Genomic DNA, 25,389 nt, shown 5'->3' on the forward strand with positions numbered 1-25,389 from the left:
CATAAAGATGTTTCTGGGCTGGATGTGGTAGCTCACGCCTGTAATCCCAGCACTTTGGGAGGCTGAGGCAGGTGGTTCAACTGAGGTCAGGAGCTCGAGACCAGTTTGGCCATCATGGTGAAACTCCATCTCTACTAAAAATACATAAGTAATTAGTTGGGCGTGGTGGTATGTGCCTGTAATTCCAGCTGCTCGGGAGGCTGAGACAGGAGAATCACTTGAATCCGGGTGGCAGAGGTTGCAGTGAGCAGAGATCATGCCACTGCACTCCAGCCTGGGTGACAGAGTGAGACTCTGTCTAAAAAAAAAAAAAAAAAAATTAGCTGGGCATGGTGGCGCATGCCTGTAATCCCAGCTACTCAGGAGGCTGAGGCCGGAGAATCTTTTGAACCCGGGAGGCAGAGGTTGCAGTGAGCTGAGATCACACCACTGCACTCCAGCCTGGGCAACAGAGCAAGATTCTGTCTCAAAAAAAAAAAAAAAAAAAAAGGTGTTTTTGTCAACAGTGGACCCACATTTACTATGGATGGTCTCCTAAAATTATTATTATTATTATTATTATTTTTTTCTGAGACGGAGTCTTGCTCTGCCGCCCAGGCTGGAGTGCAGTGGCTGGATCTCAGCTCACTGCAAGCTCCGCCTCCCGGGTTTTACGCCATTCTCCTGCCTCAGCCTCCTGAGTAGCTGGGACTACAGGCGCCCGCCTCCACGCCCGCTAGTTTTTTGTGTTTTTTAGTAGAGACGGGGTTTCACCGTATTAGCCAGGATGGTCTCGATCTCCTGACCTCGTGATCCGCCCGTCTCGGCCTCCCAAAGTGCTGGGATTACAGGCTTGAGCCACCGCGCCCGGCCGGTCTCCTAAAATTATAATGGAGTTGAAAAATCTCCTAGTTATGCCATAACAGTTGTAACATTGTAGTGCAACTTGTTGCCTTTTTTATGTCTAGATACACAAATACTTTCCATTGTGTTACAACTGCCTACAATATCCAGTACAGTAACATGCTGCACAGGTTTGTAGCCCAGGAGCAATAGGCTACACCATATCACCTAGCTGTGCAGTAGGCTCTACCATCTAGGTTTGCATAAGTGTAACCTATGATGTTTGCACAAGGATGAAATTGCCTAAGGCTAGGCGCAGTGGCTCACACCTGTAATCCCAGCACTTTGGGAGGCTGAGGTACGCGGATCACCTGAGGTCAGGAGTTCAAGACCAGCCTAGCCAACATGGTGAAACCTTGTCTCTATTAAAAATGCAAACATTAGCCCAGTGCAGTGGCACATGCCTGTAATCCCAGCTACTGAGGAGGCTGAGGCAAGAGAATCGCTTGAACTTGGGAGGCAGAGATTGCAGTAAGCTGAGATTGTGCCACTGCACTCCAGCTCGGGGGTGACACAGGAAGACTGTGTCTCAGAAAAAAAAAAAAAAGAAAAGAAAAGAAAAGAAAAAGAAAAAGAAATTGCCTTACGATTAATTTCTTGGAATGTATCCTTGGTGTATTTGTACCCTAATAATACATACCATAGCTCTTGCTGCTTCTCTCAAACCGACTTGCTGGTGGGACACACACACTTTGCCACGGCTGTGCCTTTCCCCCTCTGCCTCCAAAAGAAAGGCTTCCTTTTTTAACATGAAACACATCCTGTCCTTTGTATTAAATGTGAATGTGGGCTGGGCGCGGTGGCTCAAGCCTGTAATCCCAGCACTTTGGGAGGCCGAGACAGGCGGATCATGAGGTCATGAGATCGAGACCATCCTGGCTAACACGGTGAAACCCTGTCTCTACTAAAAATACAAAAAAACTAGCCGAGCGAGGTGGCGGGCGCCTGTAGTCCCAGCTACTCTGGAGGCTGAGGCAGGAGAATGGTGTAAAGCCGGGAGGCGGAGCTTGCAGTGAGCTGAGATCCGGCCACTGCACTCCAGTCCCGGGGACAGAGCGAGACTCCGCCTCAAAAAAAAAAAAAAAAAAAAAAAAAAGAAATGTGAATGTGCTGAAGCAAAGCTGCTAGATGGAGATCAAGGCTTTTCTGAGCACCCTGAATTGGGGAGCTTGTGCCCAACAGGATATGGTCTGTCACCACACAGTGGAAAGGAAAGGTCAGGTTTCTATAAAACTCAGAGTGGGGCAGAGGTGTGAGAAACTGTTGGGAAGGTCTCTCAGAGCCCGGCCCAGGCAGCGCAGGAAGGGCAAGTGTAGGGCTGAAGGCAAGAGGGCTCTTCAGGTGGGTGCAGGCGCAGGGGCAGGCCAGACTGGACACAGAGCAAGGCATCCCACACACTGGGCTGAAAGCCTGTAACATTGCTGTGGGACGGAGTTTGCTGCTATTGCTTTTTTTTTTTTTTTTTTTTTTGAGACAGTCTCGCTCTGTCACCCAGGCTGGAGTTCATTGGTGCAATCTGGGCTCACCACAACCTCCACCTCCCAGGTTCAAGCGATTTTCCTGCCTCAGCCTCCCAAGTAGCTGGATTACAGGCGTGCACAACCACATCTAGCTAATTTGTTGTTGTTGTTGTTGTTTGTTTGTTTGTTTGTTTTGAGACAGAGTTTCACTCTTGTTGCCCAGGCTGGAGTGCAATGTTGAGATCTCCGCCTTCCAAGTTCAAGCAATTCTCCTGTCTCAGCTTCCCGAGTAGCTGAGATTACAGGCATGGACCACCACGCCTGGCTAATTTTGTATTTTTAGTAGAGACAGGGTTTCTCCACATTGGTCAGGCTGGTCTCGAACTCCTGACCTCAGGTGATCTGCCCACCATGGCCTCCCAAAGTGCTGGGATTACAGGTGTGAGCCACCACACCTGGCTGCTGTTGCTTCTGATGTATTAAGTTGTTAGGGGAAGAACGAGGGAGATCAAGCAGTGTCATTGTCTTTTCAAGTCACATGTACGTTTCCTTTTCTATCCACAGGGAAATACTTACAATAAGAGCTTACAGCTATATGTACCCATGTCAGGCATCGTTGTATGTTGCTGTTGTTTTAAGGTGGTTTTCTTGCATCATCTTAAGTACTTTATATGTATTTATATTTATTTAATCCTCACAATAATTATATTGTTACCCCTATTTTCACCAACAAAGACATCAATAAGTGAAATACTTTGCTCCTGTCAATCTCCAAGTGAGCAGCAGAACCTGGAATCAGACCCAGACAATTTGGCTGCAGAGCCCATGCCTATGGCCGTATATGGCATGCCTCTCCAAGGACTGGGGAAAGCTGAGTGGTTTACTTAGATCTGAAAACAGGCTTAGGCTGCATATGGGGGCTCATGCCTATAATTCCAGCACTTTAGGAGGCCGAGTGCTGGGATTACGGGCATGAATGGGAGGATGGCTTGAACCCAGGAGTTCAAGACCAGCCTGGGCAACATAGCGAGACCCCATCTCTACCAAAACAAAATTTAAAATGAAAATAAAATAAAATTTTAAAAATGAAAAGAGGCTTAGAACTAGATTTTAAGGTGAGAAAACAGAAGCACAGAGAGAAGGGTTTGGGGTGGGAGGCACAGAGGAAAACCGGCATACTTAGGGAAAAATAAACCCCTAAGATTTATGGAGGACTCCCTGTGTGCTGGGCACTACCAAGCCCTGGTCACAACTCTACTACAGAGGGTGCTATGGTTCGCATCCCCATTTTAAAGAGTGAAAAGCTACAGGTTCCAGAGATGTGAAGTGGCTTGCCTCGGTGACTCAGGTAGGAAGTGGTCAACCTGAGATGTGAACCCAGGCAGTTTGACACTGGAGTCCATGTTTTTAGTCATCAGGCTGATGTGGGGTGGACTGCTGGGGCCGTTTCTGTGCGGCTGGTCTGGCTGCTGCGTGCGAGGTGCAGGCCCCTCTGCTGTTCTGCTTACTTTTGCTTTTTGTTTGTTTGTTTTGAGACAGGGTCTCACTCTGTTGCCCAGGCTGGAGGGGAGTGGTGTGAATGTAGCTCACTGCAGCTTCGACCTCCCAGGCTCAAGCAATCCTCCTGCTTCAGCCTCCTGAGTAGCTGGGACCACAGGCATGTGCCACCACGTGCAGCTAATTTTTTTTTTTTTTTTTTTTTTTTTCAGAAATGAGGTCTCTCTATGTTGCCCAGGCCAGTCTTGAACTCCTGAGCTCAAGCGATCCTCCTGCCTTAGCCTCTCTGAGTGTTGGGATTACAGGCATGAGCCACCTCGCCTGGCCAGCTTGTTCATTATTACTAAAACCAGGGAGTATGGCTTAACTTGAACCCCCAGTGCCAACCACACAGCCTGTGTTTGCTGAAGGAGGTTTGGGTGGAAAGACCCCACCTGCCTCCTGGAACACTGACGTCCCTTCCATAGGCTTGTGCACAGGCACCATCTTCCTTCACATTTACTCACCTGCCCCAGGACAGCTGAATCTATTTTCTTCATTCCCACCATGAAGGGGCCCTCACTCCATGTCTTCCTGAGTGATCCAGCTCTCATTCCTAGAGTCCCCTTAGGGTAACTTGTTCTGCTGCAATCTCTGTAAGCATTACCAGAGGCCAACCACTACCTATTAGAGAAAGCAATGCAAACACCTTTGCCCCATGTAGGAGAGGTGAGGTTTAAGTTGGGTTTTTAAGTGTAAATTTCCAAAATGGGAGATAGTAAGAACGTTCCAAGGAGAAGAGCTTGAGCAAACTCATGAGACTATGAAAGAGCCAGAGGTGTGCAGGGCAGAGCTAGTGGATCTGGGTGATGGGGGCAAGGGACATCGGAGGGAGGGGACCTGAAGCCGAGGCAGCAAAGGTTATGTGGGACCATCTTTTATTTGTTTATTTTGAATAGGGACAGGGTCTCACTATGTTGCCCCAGCTGGTCTGGAACTCCTGGGCTCAAGCGATCCTCCTGCCCGAGACTCCCAAAGTTCTGGGATAACAGGCATGAGCCACTGCACCCAGCCAAATAATGTCCATTATTATTTCCCTGAGAAATGTGCCTGGCCAAACAGAGCTCTCTGCAGTAGGACAGGGCACAACTGGGGACAGTTTCAGGGCTGTTTTTCACCCACAGGCTCTCTCTCCAGGCAGGAAAAATCCACCAAGTACTTCAACTTTGCAACCTCTGATGAGAAGAAAATGAAAGAGGCTGAGCATCGATACCGCGTGAGAGTCTAGGGAGTATCCATGTCTGCCTTCCACAGTGTGGATAAAGTTGGAAGTTGGTGGAGAAGATGGAGAGGAGCTTGGGGTAGGGCCAGGAGGGAAGTGGCATTTGGGAGGCTCCAGAGACCACAATAACACTCTGCCTTGATTTCCTGCAGGTGAATAACCTCAGCCAGCGAGATCTGTCCATCAGCATTAACTTCTGGGTTCCTGTCCTGCTGAATGGGGTGGCCTTGTGGGATGTGGTCGTGGAGGCCCCATCCCAGATGGGAGGGAGGCCTGCCTCTCCTCTTTCTTCAGACTGGCATCCCACAGCACAGCACTCCCTCTTACCAGGGACATGTTGCTCATTCTATGGCTAACTGCTTCTCTCTCTCCCCAGAGTCTCCCCTGTGTATCAGAGAGAAAACCTCCCCAGCATTCTGACTTCCTGACCCAGATTTCAAGAAGTCCAGTGCTGGTAAGAAAGTCCCTGAACCCCCACCGCAAGATCAGCCCCCACCAGGGATACTGAGAAATGTACCGCTAGGCCGCAGAGTTCCGTGCATGTCCTGTAACTGTTCATCTGTTCCCCACCCCAAACCTGACCATATTTTTACCTATGGTTCCCTCCTCAGTGAAGAACCCCTCAGCTTCACCCCTCTTCTGCCCCCAGGACTGCTCCATTGCTGGCTGCCTGCGGTTCCGCTGTGACATCCCCTCCTTCAGCGTCCAGGAGGAGCTGGATTTCACCCTGACGGGCAACCTCAGTTTTGGCTGGGTCCGCCAGGTGTGTGAGGGCAGTGGCAGAGCACCTGCCCTGGACTCAGGCAGGACCTGGCATGTCTGTGCCCATCTGCAAGCCAGGGCATCCCTGGAGCTCTAAGCCTCCACCAGAGCCAGTTCCACAAGTTTCCCCCAACCCCTTTGCAGACATCGCAGAAGAAGGTGTCGGTCGTGAGTGTGGCTGAAATTACGTTCGACACATCCGTGTACTCCCAGCTTCTAGGACAGGAGGCATTTATGAGACCTCAGGTAAAGACCATGTTGGGGGCAGTGACCAGGCTGGAAAGAGGCCCCTAGGGCTACATCCGCGGTGCTGGGTGGGGGTTTGCAAGCCTTGGGGGAGGAGGGTGAAGGTCTCTGGGCAGGACAGCTGTCCCTCAGGGCACGGGTGCTGCTGTGTCTCTACCCTTAGAGGAGAGCCTCAGGGAGGAGGGGAGGGAGTTAAAGGTTGGGGAACCTGGGAGGCATCCGGGATGGCAGGAGGCCGAACGCTCTCTGATGTCTGAATCAGATGGAGATGGTGCTAGAAGAATACGAGGTCTACAACGCCATTCCCATCATCATGGGCAGCTCTGTGGGGGCTCTGCTACTGCTGGCGCTCATCACAGCCACACTGTACAAGGCAAGTGTTTTATCCCACTCTTTTTTTTTCTTTTTTTTTTGAGACAGAGTTTTCACTCTTGTTGCCCAGGCTGGAGTGCAATGGTGTGATCTTGGCTCACTGCAATCTCCACCTCCTGGGTTCAAGTGATTCTCCTGCCTCAGCCTCCCGAGTAGCTGGGATTACAGGTGGCCTGCACCATGCCCGGCTACTTTTTTGTATTTTTAGTAGAGACCGAGTTTCACCATGTTGGCCAGGCTGATCTCAAACTCCTGACCTCAGGTGATCCGCCTGCCTCAGCCTCCCAAAGTTCTGGGATTACAGGCGTGAGTCACTACATCTGGCCTTATCCCACTCTTGACACCACCAGCATCCGACCCAAGCCCTTCTACAGACTGGGTGGTATAGTGAGAACTCAGACTGTGGAGGCAGGCAGGCCTGGACACACATTTTGGTTCTATCATGTACTCACTGTTTAATGTTAGGCAAGTTGCTCCACCTCTCTGAGCGTGTTTCTCTCTCTTTTTTTTTCTTTTTTCTTTTGAGGTGGAGTCTCACTCAGTTGCCCAGGCTGGAGTGCAGTGGCACAGTCTCAGCTCACTGCAACCTTCACCTCCCAGGTTCAAAAGATTCTCATGCCTCAGCTTCCCAAGTAGCTAGGACTATAGGCACATGCCACCACACCTGGCTAATTTTTGTATTTTTAGTAAAGACAGGGTTTCACAATGTTGGCCAGATTGGTCTTGAACTCCTGACCTCATGTGATCTGCCCACCTCGGCCTCCCCAAGTGCCGGATTTACAGACATGAGCCACTGTGCCCCGCCGTTTCTCATTTTTGAAATGATAATAATGCTTATATCACAGAGTGGCTGAAGTGAGAGAGAAATGAGGCCAGGGCATGTGCACAGATCTGCCTGGATCTATGCTGTCCTGCCACGGGTCGTGTGTGTACCTACTGTGCTTGGGGCCAGTAGATGCTCGATATATGATAGCTGTTGTTCACATAAAAGTTCTCTCACACAAATGTAAGTTAGCTTAGTTGTTGCCTCCTCTTCTCTCTCAGCTTCTTCTTATTCCCAATTTTCTTCCCTGCCCTCTTACCCAGCTTTTCTTTCTTTTTTTTTCTTTTCTTTTTTTCTCTTCTCCTTTCTTCTTCTTTTACATGGAGACTTGCTCTGTCGCCCAGGCTGGAGTGCAGTGGCATGATCTCGGCTCACTGCAACCTCCGTGTCCCGGGTTCAAGCGATTCTCTTGCCTCAGCCTCCTGAGTAGCTGGGATTACAGGCGCACCACCATGCCCAGCTAATTTTTGTATTTTTAGTAGAGACAGGGTTTCACCAGGTTGGCCAGGCTGGTCTCTAGCTCCTGACCTCAAGTGACCCATCTTCCTCAGCTTCCCAAAGTGCTGGGATTAGAGGTGTGAGCCACCGCGCCTGGCCTTACCCAGCTTTTCTCATTTATTTTCCCTGATAGCTTGGCTTCTTCAAACGCCACTACAAGGAAATGCTGGAGAACAAGCCTGAAGACACTGCCACATTCAGCGGGGAAGGTTTCAGCTGTGGGGCCCCAAATATGCCTTTGTCCTAATAATCCACTTTCCTGTTTATCTCTACCCCTGTGGGCTGGTCTTGCTTGCAACCATAAATCAACTTACATGGAAACAACTTGTGCATAGATCTGCACTGGCCTGCGCAACCTACCAGGTGCTAAGCACCTTCCAAGAGAGGGAGAGATTGTAATATTTTTACATCTCTGTCTACCTTTTTTAGTGATGACCCACTTTTTACAGAAACAGGCATGGTGCCAGCATAAATTTTCATGTGCATAAGAACTGTCACACGAAACAAGGATGTTTATAGCACATTTTCCTTGCATGGAAGAGCTATAACCCAGGGACCTGAGTGCCTCTCTGGCAAGAGTTGGGGGAACCTGTTTGTGGGCATTGAAAAAGTTTTCTCACTTTCTATGGTGATGGGAGCCTGAGGTCATCTTTTCTTGATGGGGCTGAGAGGCATCTCAGGGGAGAGGGTCAAAGAGTGTGTGTGTGCGTGCACATGCATGTGCACGCAGGATGCATTGGTCATGGGTTTCTGCACACACTTCAGGTTCCTCCGTAATGGTAAGTGGGCAGGCTGTCCTAGGAGGTGAAGAAATGTCCAGAGCTCATCTGAACTCCTGTCCCCCTTGAATGGGGTATTCAGAAGCCAGGAAAGCCAGGCTTGGAGCATGTGATTTCCCAAATAGAAGACCCATTAAGAAAGATTATAGAGAATGACCAAAAGATTCCAAATCCAGCATTAGGTCCCGAGGCCTCACACACAGGACTGTGGAGCCTCCCTCTGAAATCCACATAGCTGGGGTTCACAGACACCAGTGGCTCAGGTGTCAGGCAAGAAGTAAGACTTCAGGATCTGCAGCCCTGGGCTCCCAGGGGGGCTCTGCGAGCTGCCTGAACTTGGACAAGTCATTTAATTCCCGAGAATCTCAGGTCCTCCTCTGGAGAAGGGGAACTAAAATTATGCCCTACTCCCAGCCTTACTGTGAGGATTCGGTGTAAGGGGAAGCCCATTACAGCCTACAGCCCTAATTTTTAATAGGTGTGTGTGAGACAGAGGCCTCATTATTACTAGGTGAGAGAGCGGGAGCTGGGATCACCTACCTGTGCGTGGAGGAGGCTCCCTCAAGCACCCCAGTATCAGCGACGTGGGAAAAGCACGTGGAGCTCCCACCGCGCAAGGCGCAAGCGCAGAACAGGAGTTTACCAAGCTGGGCGCATGCACAGAACGGGCGCCTCTGGGTGCACTCCCAGTGGCCCCGCTCTCCCCATAGAGCCTCAGACACAAAGCTTCACACATTTATTACGCCCGGGGGCGTCCGGGGCCTCAGGGGTGTTCGTAGCCCGTGGGCAGAGGGTTGACGTGGCTGTTGTGGAACAGAGTGTGGTTACCGTCCCCCCAGGGGAAGGGCTGTGGAGAGAGCAGAGGGAGCGCGCGTGAGCGCCGTGGGTCCGGAGTCCGCGCCTCCCCCGCCACGCTCCCCACGCTCCCCACGCTCCCCACGCTCCCCACGCACTCCGCAGCACCCCCGGGCCGCCCGCGCGCCCGTCCCGCGTACCTTGGTGCGGATGCGGAGGTGCTGGTAGGGACGGAACTCGGGGCGCGGGCGGTGGCCTGAGTGGAGATAGGAGTTGAAGGTGCAGAGGGCCACGCTGGGCAGCGCCAGCACTAAGCTCAGCAGGCGCCAGGTGCGAGCTGCGGACGGAGTGGGGTGAGCGCAGAGGGCCTGGGGCGGCGGGCCCGGGAACAGGTGGGCAGGGTAGGGGAGCCCCGGGGTCCGCCCGCTCCCCATTCACCTCCTGCCCCTCCGTGGCCTCCTTTGGCAGCGCTGGCCAAGCCCCGGGTCAGGGGCCTCAGAGGCAGACCCATGGCGGTGCGGAGAGCCGGGAACCAGCGCTGTCCTCGCTCCCTTTACTGTGGCCTGGGGTCCCCTCCCCTCTCTGGGCCAATCACCTGTTGAGTCTGGAGCGCGAGCGGCTATTTTTAGGGGTTTCTATATTTAAAATGGGTCCTGACTGGCTTGAGATCGTCTCCAGACAGCTGTTGTCCTGTGCCTCTTATTTTGGCAAAGGGGCATTTAAAGTACAACATGCCATTCTTTTTATATAGTTGCAGGGAAACTATTTTGTTCCCTGTTCTATGCCTGGTGGCTGGCACACGGTTGGGCTTTAATAAATATTTGTAGAATGAATTAAGTGTCTTTTTGAGTCTCAGTTTTTTCAGCTGTAAAATGTATAATTCGTACCTGAAAAGATTTTTTAAATAATGGAGACGGGGGGATCTCACTATGTTGTCCAGGCTGGTATCTCAGCTGTTGTGTCCAGACGTATCTCAGCTGTTGGTGGTGAAGGAGGTGAAGGCATGACACAGGGTCAGTTTCTCTTGTGACCTCTTCCTGGAATGCTGCATACTGTGACCACATTTTCTTTCTTTTTTTTTTTGAGACGGAGTCTCGCTCTGTCGCCCAGGCTGGAGTGCAGTGGCCAGATCTCAGCTCACTGCAAGCCCCGCCTCCCGGGTTTACGCCATTCTCCTGCCTCAGTCTCCCGAGTAGCTGGGACTACAGGCGCCCGCCACCTCGCCCGGCTCGTTTTTTGTATTTTTTAGTAGAGACGGGGTTTCACTGTGTTAGCCAGGATGGTCTCGATCTCCTGACCTCGTGATCCGCCCGTCTCGGCCTCCCAAAGTGCTGGGATTACAGGCTTGAGCCACTGCGCCCTGCCTGTGACCACATTTTCTAAAGCAAAGATTGATTACAACATGTGATCTACTAAGTATAAATGTTTATGGGGGCCCTAGGGGCAGTGTATTTGAAATTGGAATTGTCCTGGAAAAATTGTCCTGGTGTGGAACTCTTGGGCTCAGGTGATCCTTCCGCACTGCTGGGATTACAGGCATGAGCCACCGCACATGCCTGTACATGTAAGGGCCACCGCACCCGTACCTTACATGATTTTTATGAAGTTTATGTAAGGTAGGAATGTATCAACCTGGATTTTGTCAGGTAACAGTAGTTCAGTATATGTATTAGTCACAGTTCTTTGCAAAGAACAGAACTCACTCTCACTAGTTTTATAAGATAGGTAATCGGCCGGGCGCGGTGGCTCAAGCCTGTAATCCCAGCACTTTGGGAGGCTGAGGCGGGTGGATCACGAGGTCAGGAGATCGAGACCCTCCTGGCTAACATGGTGAAACCCCGTCTCTACTAAAAATACAAAAAAAAAAAAAAAAAAAAAAAACTAGCCGGGCGTGGTGGCGGGCGCCTGTAGTCCCAGCTACTCGGAGGCTGAGGCGGGAGAATGGCGGGAACCCGGGAGGCGGAGCTTGCAGTGAGCCGAGATCGCGCCACTGCACTCCAGCCTGGGCGACACAGCGAGACTCCGTCTCAAAAAAAAAAAAAAAAAGATAGGTAATTGAGAATCTTAGGTAGCTCACTATGTCTGGTATAGCCAGAGAGGCCTACAGTCTCCACGGTCAGAAACAAGTCATTCCATTGGCCAGCTGCAGTGACACCCCCACAGCTCACACTGCTGGAGCCTGGATGCCAAAAGCTTCATTAAGGCTGTCCTGGAAAGCCAGAATCTTCCAGTCTCATCCCCTCTTGAAAACGGATTATTCATGTAACCTGTATCCTGGGTCGCTCTTTTCTGAAAGAATTATGTGATTGCACCAACTGGCAACCCCTAGGTGCCCCAGCTGCAGGAGGGGTTGGGAAACTGAGCTCTGGATTCTGCCTTAGGGAGGCAGGAATTGTAGGGAAAATCTCCAGGTCTAGAATGAGTATTCAAAAGGTTCCAGGCAGCCACAAGCCTGACAGGTGTCTACTGCAAAGTGCATTATTTCAATCTGAAAAATACGACTGCTTGGAGAAGGAAAGCCTACACAGGGCCGGTGTGAACCCTCTATCAAAGCAGGTCACGAGAAAGCCACAAGACCAGGCAGGGATGACATCTGCCTGTTCTGTCCTCAGCACCCGGCATGGGCCTTGGCATGAAGTAGGTGTTCTAAAAATATGTATGTAATGAATGCTTGAACCTTGTTACTTTGGTTAACCCTACAGCAATGCCTTTTCAGAATTACAATCCAATAGGAAGCTTCCAGCTTTCATCAAGGGCTGATGTACTAATATGAACTTAATATATAAAAGAAAAATGAATTATATAGACATATAATCTGAATTTAATATATAAAAGAAAAACGAGGAAGGCACACTTTCAAGAAGGGGCTCTCTATACCAGTTTCTTGTTGGTAATAAACTGAAGAGTAGGTTCCACCCAACTTTAGGCTGCTGCTGCTACTTTTTTGAAAAATAACCTCCTTGAGCAGTCAAATGTTATACAACGTTACAAAAATTATTCCTGAGCTCTCACTGAGCTATAACAGAATTATTCCTACAGTTGTTTTCCCAACTGGACTTTGGCATTGTTGCAGAGAAGATGGGGCCCTATTCCAGTTAAAGATACCTGGCATCTCCCTCTACACATAGCGCCCTCCCTACATATATAAGATAATGGCTCCTGGAGAAAACAGATATGAAGACAGGTATTTTTACTTGAAAAAGTTCTAGAGGCCAGGCATGATGGCCCACGCTTGTAATCCCAGCACTTTGGGAAGCCGAGGAGGGCGGATCACTTGAGGTCAAGCCTTCAAAGCCTGTCTGGCCAACATGGTGAAACTCTGTCTCTACTAAAAATACAAAAATTAGCTGGGTGTGGTGACGTGTGCCTGTAGTCCCAGCTACTCGGGAGGCTGAGCAGGAGAATCACATGATCCCAGGAGGTGGAGGTTGCAGTGAGCCAAGATTGTGCCACTGCACTTTAGCCTGCGTGACAGAGTAAGACTGTCTCAAAAAAAAAAAAAAAAAAAAAAGGAAGGAAGGAAGAAAAAGTTCTGGCCCCTCAGAGTTTTGGTGGTTATTGCCAAACAATTCCCTGGGAATTCCATCCCTTTGTTCTCAGCTTGGGAGCTCCCGTGGAGAGGTTTTCTTGCTGAGACATTGAGAATGCCCTGAGGAGGGCCACTCCTGTCCTGGGCTGCTCAGGTAGTCTGTGCTTTTCTGGGCCTGTCACCATCTTACCTGCCTCTCTAGAAGGTGTGCAGAGTTGTCTCTTCCAGGCTGTGCACTCACCATTGTTTTTGTAAGTTCTTACTCACACAGTTCATTAACCTGGCTGCTGCCAACACTTTCAGTTTCTAGAGGTTTACTTTTTCCTCCACTATAGGCAGAGGGAAGAACAAACTCACCAGGTCCTAAATAAACCCCGGAGGGCAGCATCTCAGCCTCTTTTCAGATATATCTCAGCTGTTGGTGGTGAAGGAGGTGAAGGCATGACTCAGGGTCAGTTTCTCTTGTGTCCTCTTCCTGGAATGCTGCATACTGTGACCACATTTTCTAAAGCAAAGATTGATTACAACATGTGATCTACTAAGTATAAATGTTTATGGGGGCCCTAGGGACAGCGTATTTGAAATTGGAATTGTCCTGGAAAAACAACTGTATGGTGATACAGGACATGGGTTAGCTAGAATGAACAGGTAGAAAGAGTTGGAGCTCAGACAGCACTGGGGTGGGGTCCAGTGGCAACAGGGGCATAGATTCTAAATAAACAGGGCTCTGAGCTCCCTCTGCACTTGGGATGGGCCAGCAGCTATGTAATAGTGGATATCTACTGTTTTGTGTCATATGACCAATATATCTATGCCTTTGTTTCTGATACTGACACACACCCTACTGCCCACCTTAATCTCAGTTCACAGTTCAAGTGGGATGGACTCCCTCCTCTAGCTCCAAGAAGGGCCACATGATCCAGGCCTACCCAATCAGAGCATTCTATTCTCCAGGCCACAGTGATTTTTTTTTTTTTTTTTTTTTTTTTTGAGACAGAGTCTCACTCTGTCCGCCAAGCTGGAGTGCAGTGGTGCAGTCTTGGCTCACTGCAACCCCTGCTGCCCATGTTCAAGTGATTATTCTGCCTCAGCCAGCCTCCTGAGTTACTGGGATTACAGGTGTACACCACCACGCTTGGCTACTTTTTTGTATTTTTAGTAGAGATGGGGTTTCACCATGTTGGCCAGGCTGGTCTTGAACTTCTGAGCTCCGGTGATCTGACTACAAAGAGCCCACATTGCCAAGACAATTCTAAGCCAAAAGAACAAAACTGAAGGCATCATGCTACCTGACTTCAAACTATACTATAAGGCTACAGTAACCAAAACAGCATGGTACTGGTACCAAAACAGAGATATAGACCAATGGAATAGAACAGAGCCTTCAGAAATAATACCGCATATCTACAACCAACTGATCTTTGATAAACCTGACAAAAACAAGAAAGGGGGAAGGATTCCCTATTTAATAAATGGTGCTGGGAAAACTGGCTAGCCATATGTAGAAAGCTGAAACTGGATCCTTTCCTTATACCTTATATAAAAATTAAGTCAAGATGGATTAGAGACTTAAATATTAGACCTAAAACCATAAAAACCCTAGAAGAAAACCTAGGCAATACCATTCAGGACATAGACATAGGCAAGGACTTCATGTCTAAAACACCAAGAGAAATGGCAACAAAAGCCAAAATTGACAAATGGGATCTAATTAAACTAAAGAGCTTCTGCACAGCAAAAGAAACTACGATCAGAGTGAACAGGCAACCTACAGAATGGGAGAAAATTTTTGCAATCTACTCATCTGACAAAGGGCTAATATCCAGAACCTACAAAGAACTCAAACAAATTTACAAGAAAAAAACAACCCCATCAAAAAGTGGGTGAAGGATATGAACAGACACTTCTCAAAAGAAGACATTTATGCAGCCAACAGACACATGAAAAAAAGCTCATCACTACTCACCATCAGAGAAATGCAAATCAAAACCACAATGACATACCATCTCACACCAGTTAGAATGGCAATCATTAAAAAGTCAGGAAACAACAGGTGCTGGAGAGGATGTGGAGAAATAGGAACACTTTTACACTGTTGGTGGGACCATGAACTAGTTCAACCATTGTGGAAGACAGTGTGGTGATTCCTCAAGGATCTAGAACTAGAATTACCACTTCACCCAGCCATCCCATTACTGGGTATATACCCAAAGGATTATAAATCATGCTGCTATAAAGACACATGCACACGTATGTTTATTGCAGTGCTATTCACAATAGCAAAGACTTGGAACCAACCCAAATGTCCATAAATGACAGACTGGATTAAGAAAATGTGGCACATAATACACCATGGAATACTATGCAGCCATAAAAAAAGATGAGTTTATGTCCTTTGTGGGGACATGAATGCAGCTGGAAACCATCATTCTCAGCAAACTATCACAAGAACAGAAAACCAAACACTGTATGCTCTCACTCATAGGTGGGAATTGAACAATGAGAACACCTGGACACAGGAAGGAGAACATCACACACCTGGGCCTGTTGTGGGGTGGGGGATGGGGGAGGGGTAGCATTAGGAGATATACCTAATATAAATGACAAGTTAATGGGTGCAGCACACCAACATGGCACATGTATACACATGTAACAAACCTGCACGTTGTGCACATGTACCCTAGAACTTAAAAGTATAATAAAAAATAAATAAATAAATAATATATTAATCACTAATATTAAGACAACACAATATTATTCTTGTCCACACCAAGAATATACCTTGTATATTATTATTACTTCGCTAGTATACCTTTGCCTACTACCTACCTAAATCCTTTTGTTATTTTAGTTATTTTAGAGAGACAGGGTCTCACTCTGTCGTCCTTGCTGGGGTGCAGTGGCCTGATCATAGCTCACTGCAGCCTTGAACTCTCTGACTCAAGCGATCCTTCAGCCTCACCCTCCTGAGTAGCTGGGGCTACAGGCCAGCGCCACCACACCAGCTCGTTTTATTTTTATTTCACAGAGACACAGTCTTGCTGTGTTGCCCAGGCTGGTCTCAGATTCTTTGGGCTCACGTGATCCTCCCACCTCGGTCTCCTAAAGTGCTGGGATTGCAGGCGTGAGTCACCGCCCGCAGCCTCACCTGCCTAAATCCCTTAATGCACAAGGGAAAGGAGCGAGAATTCAGGGGAAAACAAAAAAACGAACATACAAAATAGCCCCCAGCACTTTTGAGAAAGATCTGCGGTACAGAAAAGCCGTCCTGAGAGGGTCTGTGTGGAGGGAGGGGACTGCATCTCAGATCCACAGTCCACCCGGGGCTGCAACACGCTAGTTCTACAGTGTTGGGCCAGGTTGGACCTCCGGCTGGAGGCCTTCCACACCGGAAACACTGGTAGGGCTCCTCTCCAGTGTGGGTTTGAGGGCGGCGGAGGAGCTTGCCACTGTCGCCGAAGCCTGGCTCCGGCCTGGCAGAGCGGTCGGGCCGCTTTGTGCTGCGAGGCCTCCCGGGTTGGCTCAGGGTAGCCTCGGGCCTGAACCGCTTCCCGCGAGTCCCGTCCAGCACTCGCACAGCTTCTGGGCCCCTTCGCCCACTCCTGCTGAGCTGCCGGCTGGGTGGTTGGCGGAACCTGGGCAACTTCCAGGCCTCCCGGAAGCACTGCAGGCACTGCGGGCAGGGAACGGCCGCTCCCGGGGTGCACGGGCTGGGGCTTGGCCAGGTGCACGCGCTGGGCAGCCGCGGCCGCCCTCCGCACACAGGTGTGGCTTTTCGGCGGAGTGGGTCTGCCTGCGCTGGACCGAGGAGGAACTCTGGGTGCAACAGAGGCAAGGCTGCTCCCCGGCGTGGGTGTGCCGGTGCGGGAGAAGCTTCCCGCACCCGGAGCAGGAAAAATCTGGCGGACACGGCTGCCCCCAGTTCCCCACGGAGGGCGGATTCGCATCTGGGCTTTGCAGGGGATCTGGAAGGGGTGAGTGGAGGAGGGCTGAGGGCGGGCTGCTCCATGCTGGGGAACGTGGGCGATGAGTGAAGGAGACGAGATGGGGCGCGAGGAGGAATCTGGGGAAGGCTGGGTGGAACCAGAGACTGGAGACTGAGTGGGGGGACAGGATAAAAGAAGGGAAGTTGAGGCAGGAGTGTGGATGGGGGCAGATGTTGAAGGAAGGACCCGGGGCTCCCACAAGGCCGGTGCCCGGAGGTGCTGCCCGAGGCGACTGAGCTGGGTGCGAGGCTGATGCTCTCCACGATTCCACACCTGCAGGGCTTCTCCCCTGGGTGCGGGAGGACACGCTGGGAGAGGGAGGTCTTATTGACGCTGTCACCGCAACTGCAGCAGCAGAAGAGACGCTCTCCTGTGTGAATTCACTAGTGGCAGATCAGCTTCCACCGGTCCCCAAACACTTGCTGGCCCTGGGGACAGACGCAGGGCTTTGGCCGAGCCAGCATCAGAGCTGGCCGCTAAGCCCTTGCCGCACTCCCCGCAGACGAATGGCTTCTCCTGAGTGGACTCGCTGGTGCTTGATGAAGTTGGAGCGGACACAGCAGGTCTTGCCGCACTGGGGACAGCGACAAGGCCTCTCGCCAGTCGCTGTGGACCCACTGGTGCTGGAGGAGGGATGCACTCTGAGTAAAACCCCTCCCGCAGGCCCCGCACTTGCAGGGCTGACGGCCCAGGTGAATCTGACGGTGCTGCAGCAGGTCGGAGCTCTGGCTGAAACGCTTTCCACAGTCAGGGCAGGGGAAAGGCTTCTGGCGAGCACGGCTTTGGAGATGACCGCTCAGGGAGTGACTGCGCGGGAGGCTCCTGCCGCACTCGGCGCAGCTGTGGGGCCTCTGCCGGACTCAGGCTTCCGGTGGCCAGTAGCTCACAGTCTGGGAGCAGCACCCAGCCCCAGGCCTCAAGGGCTGTCTGGAGAGTTCTCTAATGTAAGACTCTGGGCAATGTCATCTGAAGGTGTTTCCTGAGGCTCTCAGGCATGTCGCTGGGTGTTACCTATCACTAAGTCCGTCCTCTTGGATAAGCTGGTCCTCACTGTTGTGCCTCGTTCCTGCGGAAGGAAAGATTTCAGATCCTGGAACCATCATTCTCTCCAGAGGGAGAGAAAACCACAGAAGAATTTTACTACAAACTGCAAAGGAGACTGCTTTCCGAATCCTATAATCAATGCTTCTTTATTATTATTTTCCTTTTTTTTTTTTTTTTAAAAGACAGGGTCTGTCTTTGTTGCCCAGTATGGAATGCAGTGGTACGATCTCTGCTCACTGAAACCTCTGCCTCCCCAGCTCAAGTGAACTTCCCACCTCAGCCTCCCAAGTAGCTGGGACTATAGGTGCACACCACTAGGCCCAGCTTTTTTTTCTTTCTTTCTTTCTTTTTTGGTAGAAGCCAGTTTTTATAATGTTGCCCAAGCTGTTCTCCAACTCCTGGGCTCAAGCAATTGGCCCGCCTAGGCCACCCAAAATGCTGGGATTACAAGCGTGAGCTACCATGCCCGGCCTCCTATAATAAATGCTTCCCCCCCGCCCAGAGGGAGTCTTGTTCTGTCACCCAGGCTGGAGTGAAGTGGTGCTATCTATCTTGGCTCACTGCAACCTCCACCTTCTAGGTTCAAGCGATTCTCCTGCCTCAGCCTCCCCAGTAGCTGGGATTATAGGTGCCTGCCACCATGCCTGGCTAATTTTTTTTTGTTATATTTTAGTAGAGACGGGATTTCACCCTGTTGGTCAGGTTGGTATCAAGCTCCTGACCTCGTGATCTGCCCACCTTGGCCTCCCAAAGTGCTGGGATTACAGGTGTGAGACACTGCACATGGCCAATCAATGGCCAATCTTAATAGTATGATTTATTTTAAAATTTGGATTGGGGTTATAAGACTTTTAGTAGTCTTGGATATTACCATCTTTATCCTGAATGAAAGTGTAGCAAGAGGCTGGGCACAGTGGCTCACGCCTATAATCCCAGCACTTTGGGAGGCTGAGGCCAGAGGATCTCTTGAGCCCAGGAGACCAGCCTGGGCAACAAAGCAAGACGCTGTCTGTATTAAAATTACGAAAGTGTGGTAAGGATCATTTCCTCATTAACCTTGAACATCTAAACACAAACCATCAAAAAGAATCAACTTCAGAAAGCTATTATGGCTTTATTGGTTACGGTGATTAAAAGAAGGGGGCCCCTCGGGTCACAAAGATAATTAACTGATTTGTCACAAACCATATTGAAACTCTTTTTTAAAAAGGGTATAGATAACTTTGTAATTTACAATTTTTAACAATCAAATTAGCCAAGAGTAGAGTTTGCAATAGGACTAGAAAATATTCCAGTGGCTCATATATAAGTGGGTTAATTTTATCTATTTTCAGGCCTACTAGGCCTATCAGTCTGGATTTTCCATTACTTGGAAATGGGGGCTGGGGAACAGATGCTTCTGGCCACTCTGAGCCCTGGCTTGATCCTTGGGACTCTCTCTCTCTCTCCCTGTTTGTGCGTCACCTCACAGCGGATACCTGGCTCTTATCTCAGGACCTGACCTCCCACTGAGCTCCAAGCCTGCAAAGCATGCTGCCACCCAGGTATTTCCCCCTTAACATCCTGCCATCACTTCAAATGTATTACCCCTATGCCAAAAAATCACTGACTCCTAATTTCACTTTTGTCAGTGGCACCAGTTTCATTTTCTTGGACACCTAAGCTTAAAAATGGTGGAACTTCTTTTGAATCATCCCTCTCCTTCCTTCCCTAAAAGTGAGCTACCATTTAAAAGTGATGTGCTATCATCAGTCACCCGGGAAATGCAAATTAAAACCACAATGAGTGCCCTTATGCACCCACTAAAATCAAGCAGACTAATGATGCTAACTGTTGCTGAGGATATGGAGTCTCACACGTTTGCTGGGGAAATGTAAAATGGCCTGGGCATTTTGGAAACCAGTTTCGGTTAACAGTAAATTAAATGTACACTTACCACATGACTCAATAATTCTACTCTTAGGATTTACCCAAGAAAAGTAAAAATGTATGTCCACACAGACTTTTTCACAAATGTGTATATCAGCTTTATTCATAATAGGCATAAGCTAGAAACATCCAAATGTCCATCAATGGGTGGAAGAATAAACAAAGTGTGGTTTACCCATGTAACAGAATACTAGCAACAAAGAGGAATTGCTGTTACCTGCAAGCAATGGATGAATCTCAAAATTATGTTAAACCAGAGAAGCCAGACACAAGAGAATACATAATATATGATTCAATTTCTGTGAAATTCTATTTCTACAAAAAGCAAAACTTATTAATGGGCAGAAAGTAGACCAGTGGTTCTCTGCGGCTGGGTCAGGGAGAGAGCAGCTGACTGCACAGAGCATGAGAGGGTGATGGCAAAGTTCATTCACATCCTGAATGTGGGTGATGGTTATGCCCGTGTATACATTCACCAAACCCCAGCAACCTGTACACTTAAAATGGGTGTGTTTTATATATAACTTATACTTCAGTAAGGTGTCAACACAGATAGGCTAAGCTTTTTCAGAGATGTAACACAGGTAGACAGGAGTATCAGTGCTGATTGGCCAACTATCTTTACAAGATTTTATTAAGCTATAAGTAAAATGGAGTTGAAATAGCCAGGATTTACTGTGTACTTACTATGTGACAGGTACCATTCTAAGAGTTTCCACATATTGGTTAGACCTCACAACAACTCTCCAGGACACTAACGATTACCCCATTTTACAGATGAAGAAACTGAGGCATAGGAAGGTTAAATAATTTTAAAAAGCCATACATATGGTAAAAAAATTTTTGGCTCCAGGGAGCTTCCTCTTTACTACTATGCCACAATACTTCTCATTGGGACAATTTTGAAATAGACACACCCCTTCCTCCATAATTTCATCTCTACAAAAAATATTTTCACATTTGCATATTTTATTCAGGCTTTGCCAACATGCATTCGCATTTTAACTACTCCATAATCATAGTTTAGACACAGAGCAAGAGGAAGCCATTCCAAGCAACAGACGAGTCTAATTTTCCTCTCTGAAAGATATACATTTTTTAAACTTATTTCTCATTCATTCATATTATTTCATAATGATCTATTTTAATGGCTTTTTTGTTTGAAATACCATGTTATATTGTATTAATTTCCTTTATTATTGGAAAAGATCATTAGTAGAGATAATGCTGTAATGAGCATCTTCATGGAATGCACAGAGCTCAGTTTTTTCCCCTGTGGAATCTTTTTTTTTTTTTTGAGACGGAGTCTCGCTCTGTCACCCAGGCTGGAGTGCAGTGGGGCAATCTCGGCTCACTGCAAGCTCCGCCTCCCGGGTTCCAGCCATTCTCCTGCCTCAGCCTCCCGAGTAGCTGGGACTACAGGCGCCTGCCACCACACCTGGCTAATTTTTTTGTATTTTTAGTAGAGAAGGGGTTTCACCGTGTTAGCCAGGATGGTCTCGATCTCCTGACCTCTTGATTCGCCCGCCTCGGCCTCCCAAAGTGGTGGGATTACAGGCGTGAGCCACCGCGCCTGGCCTTCCTGTGGAATCTTTTATGTAGGAATCATTCCCAGGAGCGCAGCTGCTGCCCCATATAAAGGCCTCTGGCCTCACTAAAGCAGCAGCTTTTATACTAGTATGAATGAGTATGAATACTAGTATGAATGAGTTCAATTTGCTAGTGCCTGAGACTGGTCCAGACTCCAGCCATTCATGGTCTTGAGGGTCCTAGGAAGACCAAAGCAATTCCCGCAACTCTCCTCTGGTAGTTAACGGGGACATGGTATCAAAATCAGTCCTTGTGCCAATTAAAAGTACCACAGGCTGCCAGAAATTTCCATCTAGTTTTCCACTATCACCCAATATGCTTCCTGTGACTATAACTCCTCTCCTACATTCCCTGTCACCAGCCTTGCCCAGGCTTTCCTGATCTCATCCCTAGATGAATGTGTTTCCCAGTTGGCCTTTTGTGACTTGATTCCCCTCTCTTCCAATGAGTGACCTGACACAAGGGCGGTCCAGCATGCCTGTTACTGTAGGGCGGTGCTTCCTGTTTCCACAGCATGGAGCCCACAGAAAATGTTACAATTTGAGCAACTCAGGGATAAAGGGTTGAGGCGGCTCCCTACTGGGGGTGCCCGGCCCAGCACTTCGGGCCACCCTAGACCCTACCTATCTGCCTCAGGGGTTAAAGCAGTGGTTCTCAGCACTAGCTGCGCATTAGGATTACCTGGGAGCTTTCAAAATTATTTTGCCTGTGCTGTACCCAGGAATAACAACATACAGCAAAGGTTAAGAACCTTTTTAGCTAAATGGTTATCTGTTTATCCTCAGTTACCTCCACAGCTTATCCTTATACTACAGTGCCTCCTGAGGAATGGGCACACCGTACAGTATTATTATTATTATTATTATTAGAGACAGGCTTTCCCTCTGTTACCCAGGCTGGAGTGCAGTGGCACCATCGTGGCTCACTGCGGCCTCGACCTCCTGGGCTCAAGCGATCCTCTCTCAATCTCCTGAGTAGCTGGGATCACAGGTGTGCACCACCACACCTGGCTTTTTTTTTTTCTTTTTTTTTTTTTTAATAATTAGTGGAGACAGGATCTCGTTATGTTGCCTACGCTACTCTCAAACTCTTGGGCTCAATCGATCCTCCACCTTGGCTTCCCAAAGTGCTGGGATTACAGACGTGAGCCACAACGCCGAGCCACAACGCCCAGCAGAATACAGAAGTAAAACACTAAGGTCAAGGCCATGTACTGAGGTGTTCAAGGCTCTGAACTGCTGGACTCAATGTCACAAGATAAATTTTAACCTCACCAAACCCTCTCAGCTTAAGAGTATCTGCTAAGTTCTGAGAAAGAAAACGGGGCGTGTGAAAAGATGGGTGTTCATGCCTGTGTGTAGGGGGGGCAGTGATGCGGTTAAGGGCAGAACTTGGGGAAGGAGGCTGGGATTTTAATTTAAGGCCGGCAGGTGTGCTACAGTCAGCACTGCCGGAGAATCTCTGGGAAACGGCTCCAGCAGGAGAATGGAGGGTGCACGGCCGCAAAGGCGGCGGAGGTGCTGGCCGCCCCTTCCCTCCTGATAACCCTGACGTGCGTGTGGGGTCCACGGAACGCCCAACCAAGCCTCGCCTGGCGCGGGGTCGAGGGGTTTGGCGGTGGCGCGTGTTCAGAGGCGGAGGCAGTGGGCCCGGGCTGCGGCCCATTGCTTTTTTTTGTTTTTTTTGAGACGGAGTCTCGCTCTGTTCCCCAGGCTGGGGTGCAGTGGTGAGATCTCGGCTCACTGCAACCCCTGCCTTCCGGGTTCAAGCGATTCTCCTGCCTCAGCCTCCCGAGTAGCTTGGACCACAGGCGTACGCCACCGCGCCCAGCTAATTTTTGTATTTTTAGTAGAGACGGGGTTTCATCATATTGGCCAGGCTGGTCTAGAACTCCTGACCTCGTGATCCGCCCGGGTCGACCTCCCAAAGTGTTGGGATTACGGGCGTAAGCCACCGCACCCGGTCCCTTAGCTCGCTCTTACCCAGTGAGGTCCCGTGCCCGCGTACCTCCCGCACTGCACTTGGGCGTGCGGCCGAGCCGGGAATGCCCCTGCCCCGCGAGCCGCCCCCGAGGGACACGGCGGATCGGAACGCAGCCAGGCGCGAAGCTCCGTGAATGGGACGCGGCGAGGACCCGGCCGCCGCGGGGCCTGCGGGGAAACGTGGTCCCCGCAAGGGACCCTGGGAGCTGGAGGCGTCTAGGCCGGGCGTCGGGGCCCACGCCCCAGGACTAGGATGCCGGGGGTCTCGGGCGTCCTCCCTAGCTTCAAGCCATAGGGCGCTCCATATCCAGCCCGCCCTGCTTGCCTCTCGCTTCCCCCAAATACTGCCCCGACCCGTCCTCCGGCCCCCACCAAGACAGGGTGAAACGACCCAGGCACTGAGGACGCCGCAAACAGCCGCCTGAGACCCAACCCCGCCACTCCCTGACCAGGCTAAGAAAGTCGGCGCCAAGCGCATGCGCACGCCCGGGCCTCGCCTCCTCCCACCTTCCGCGCCCCGACGCGCGTCTTGCCGGGGAACACAGGGAAGGGAATGACGGCGCGACGGCGACCCCTAGGGGCGGGAGGAGGCTCGAGGAGCCGGGCTGGGGAGCTCCATGGTGCAGGTTGAAGGGGGACATTGGGTCACTGGGCTGGGATTAGGGTAGGGCGAGTGAGGCACTGGCCTCTGGCACAGAATTTAAGGAGGCACCCCAAAATTTAGTAATCAAGATAAACAGACTGGGCGCGGTGGCTCACGCCTGTAATCTCAACACTTTGGAAGGCCAAGGCGGGAGGATTGCTTGAGGCCAGGAGTTAGAGATCAGCCTGGGGAACAAAGCGAGACTCCCATCTCTACAAACAAATTTAAAATTTAGCCGGGCTTGGTGGTGGGCGCCTGTGGTCCCAGCTACTCAGGATGCTTAAGTTGGAGGATCACTTGAGGCCAGGAGGTTGAAGCTACAGTGAGCTATGATGGCACCTCTGCACTCCAGCCTGGACAACAGAGCAAGACCATGTCTCTAAAAAAAAAAGCCAGACGCGGTGGCTCACGCCTGTAATCCCAGCATTTTGGGAGGGCAAGGGTAGTGGATCACTTGAGATCAAGGGTTCGAGACCAGCCTGGCCAACATGGTGAAACTAAAAAAACAAAAATTACTCTACTAAAAATACAAAAGTTCGCCGGGTGTAGTGGCGCACACCTGTAATCCCAGTTACTTAGGAGACTGAGGCAGGAGAATCACTTGAACCCAGGAGGTGGAGGTTGCATTGAGCCAAGATCATGCCACTGCACTCCAGCCTGGGTGAAAGAGTGAAACCCTGTCTCAAACAACAACAACGACAATAAAACAAAACAAAACAACCCCAAAGTATATTATACGCACACCCTACTGAGTTTGATTCCTGTTCCACCAGTTAATAGCTGTGGGAGTTTGGGCAGTTTGGTGAGTCTAATCTCTGTATCTCAATTTCTTCATCTGTAACATGGCAATAATAACAGCACCTACCTACCTCATAAGGTTGCTGGGAAGATTCAAGGAGATAAGCCACATGAAGAGCTTAGCACAATGTCTGGCTCATGGTAAGTGTTCAGTGAATGTTAGTCAGTTGGTAGCTATGGCAGCCATCTGCTAAGATAGTTCCCAGTGATCCTACTCCTGGTGTTCACACCCTTGTTAGTACCTTCCCACAGTGCACCAGGGTTGGTCTTTGTGACCTGTGGAATACTACAGAAGAAGTTTCTTTCTTTCTTTCTCTTCTCTTTCTTTTCTCTCTCTCTCTCTTTCTTTTCTTTTCTTTTTTTTTTTTTTTTTTTTGACAGAGTTTTACTCTATCACACAGGCTCTAGTACAGTGGTGTGATCTCAGCTCACTGCAACCTCCATCTCCTGGGTTCAAGCGATTCTTGTGCCTCAGCCTCCCAAGTAACTGGGATTACACACACAGCCACCACA

At 49.7% G+C, this 25,389-nt stretch overlaps 3 protein-coding genes across 12 annotated transcripts in view; 1 reads left to right on the plus strand and 2 right to left on the minus strand.

Annotated features, from left to right (window-relative positions):
• Positions 1–8,425, plus strand: part of ITGAD (integrin subunit alpha D) — a 33,360-nt gene extending 24,935 nt beyond the window's left edge. For 7 of the 9 annotated variants that reach the window (XM_033218234.1, XM_033218235.1, XM_033218230.1 and 4 more), the window contains 8 exons: positions 2,907–2,981; positions 5,016–5,094; positions 5,253–5,360; positions 5,477–5,554; positions 5,750–5,863; positions 6,007–6,108; positions 6,371–6,481; positions 7,935–8,425. In XM_033218234.1, coding sequence (XP_033074125.1) covers positions 2,907–2,981; positions 5,016–5,094; positions 5,253–5,360; positions 5,477–5,554; positions 5,750–5,863; positions 6,007–6,108; positions 6,371–6,481; positions 7,935–8,048 — 781 coding nt within the window. In that variant the 3' untranslated portion in view covers positions 8,049–8,425. The remainder of the gene's footprint in view (positions 1–2,906; positions 2,982–5,015; positions 5,095–5,252; positions 5,361–5,476; positions 5,555–5,749; positions 5,864–6,006; positions 6,109–6,370; positions 6,482–7,934) is intronic. The other 2 variants (XM_033218232.1, XM_033218233.1) reach the window with 1 other exon arrangement.
• Positions 8,426–9,301: 876 nt separating this feature from the next.
• LOC117087707 (cytochrome c oxidase subunit 6A2, mitochondrial) lies at positions 9,302–23,820 on the minus strand. Of its 2 annotated transcripts, XM_033218248.1 has the most exons (4): positions 23,436–23,820; positions 13,262–13,409; positions 9,576–9,712; positions 9,302–9,427 (listed from the first exon to the last, which is right to left on the minus strand). In XM_033218248.1, exons 2-4 carry the CDS (start codon positions 13,290–13,292, stop codon positions 9,344–9,346), a joined length of 252 nt encoding a protein of 83 aa, XP_033074139.1. In that variant the 5' UTR covers positions 13,293–13,409; positions 23,436–23,820; the 3' UTR covers positions 9,302–9,343. The 2 variants fall into 2 exon arrangements, with proteins under 2 accessions (XP_033074139.1, XP_033074138.1); XM_033218247.1 differs by lacking the exons at positions 13,262–13,409; positions 23,436–23,820 and adding an exon at positions 9,814–9,981.
• Positions 15,916–17,959, minus strand: ZNF843 (zinc finger protein 843). The gene has a single exon (XM_033218246.1). It carries the CDS (start codon positions 16,849–16,851, stop codon positions 16,066–16,068), a length of 786 nt encoding a protein of 261 aa, XP_033074137.1. The 5' UTR covers positions 16,852–17,959; the 3' UTR covers positions 15,916–16,065.
• Positions 23,821–25,389: the final 1,569 nt, after the last annotated feature.

The sequence above is a fragment of the Trachypithecus francoisi genome, unplaced genomic scaffold (genome assembly GCF_009764315.1).
Source record: "Trachypithecus francoisi isolate TF-2019V2 unplaced genomic scaffold, Tfra_2.0 Lachesis_group10, whole genome shotgun sequence".
NCBI classification, from domain to species: Eukaryota; Metazoa; Chordata; class Mammalia; order Primates; family Cercopithecidae; genus Trachypithecus; species Trachypithecus francoisi.

What these genes read in the sequence shown, in the direction of transcription:
- ZNF843 (XM_033218246.1), bottom strand. Translation starts at nt 16,851, where the DNA reads ATGCGAATCCGCCCTCCGTGGGGAACTGGGGGCAGCCGTGTCCGCCAG.
- LOC117087707 (XM_033218247.1), bottom strand. Translation starts at nt 9,886, where the DNA reads ATGGGTCTGCCTCTGAGGCCCCTGACCCGGGGCTTGGCCAGCGCTGCC. An exon ending in AGGCCACGGAGGGGCAGGAG is followed by an intron (nt 9,713 to 9,813) that starts GTGAATGGGGAG and finishes CTCCGTCCGCAG; the next exon opens with CTCGCACCTGGCGCCTGCTG. An exon ending in ACCTCCGCATCCGCACCAAG is followed by an intron (nt 9,428 to 9,575) that starts GTACGCGGGACG and finishes CTCTCTCCACAG; the next exon opens with CCCTTCCCCTGGGGGGACGG.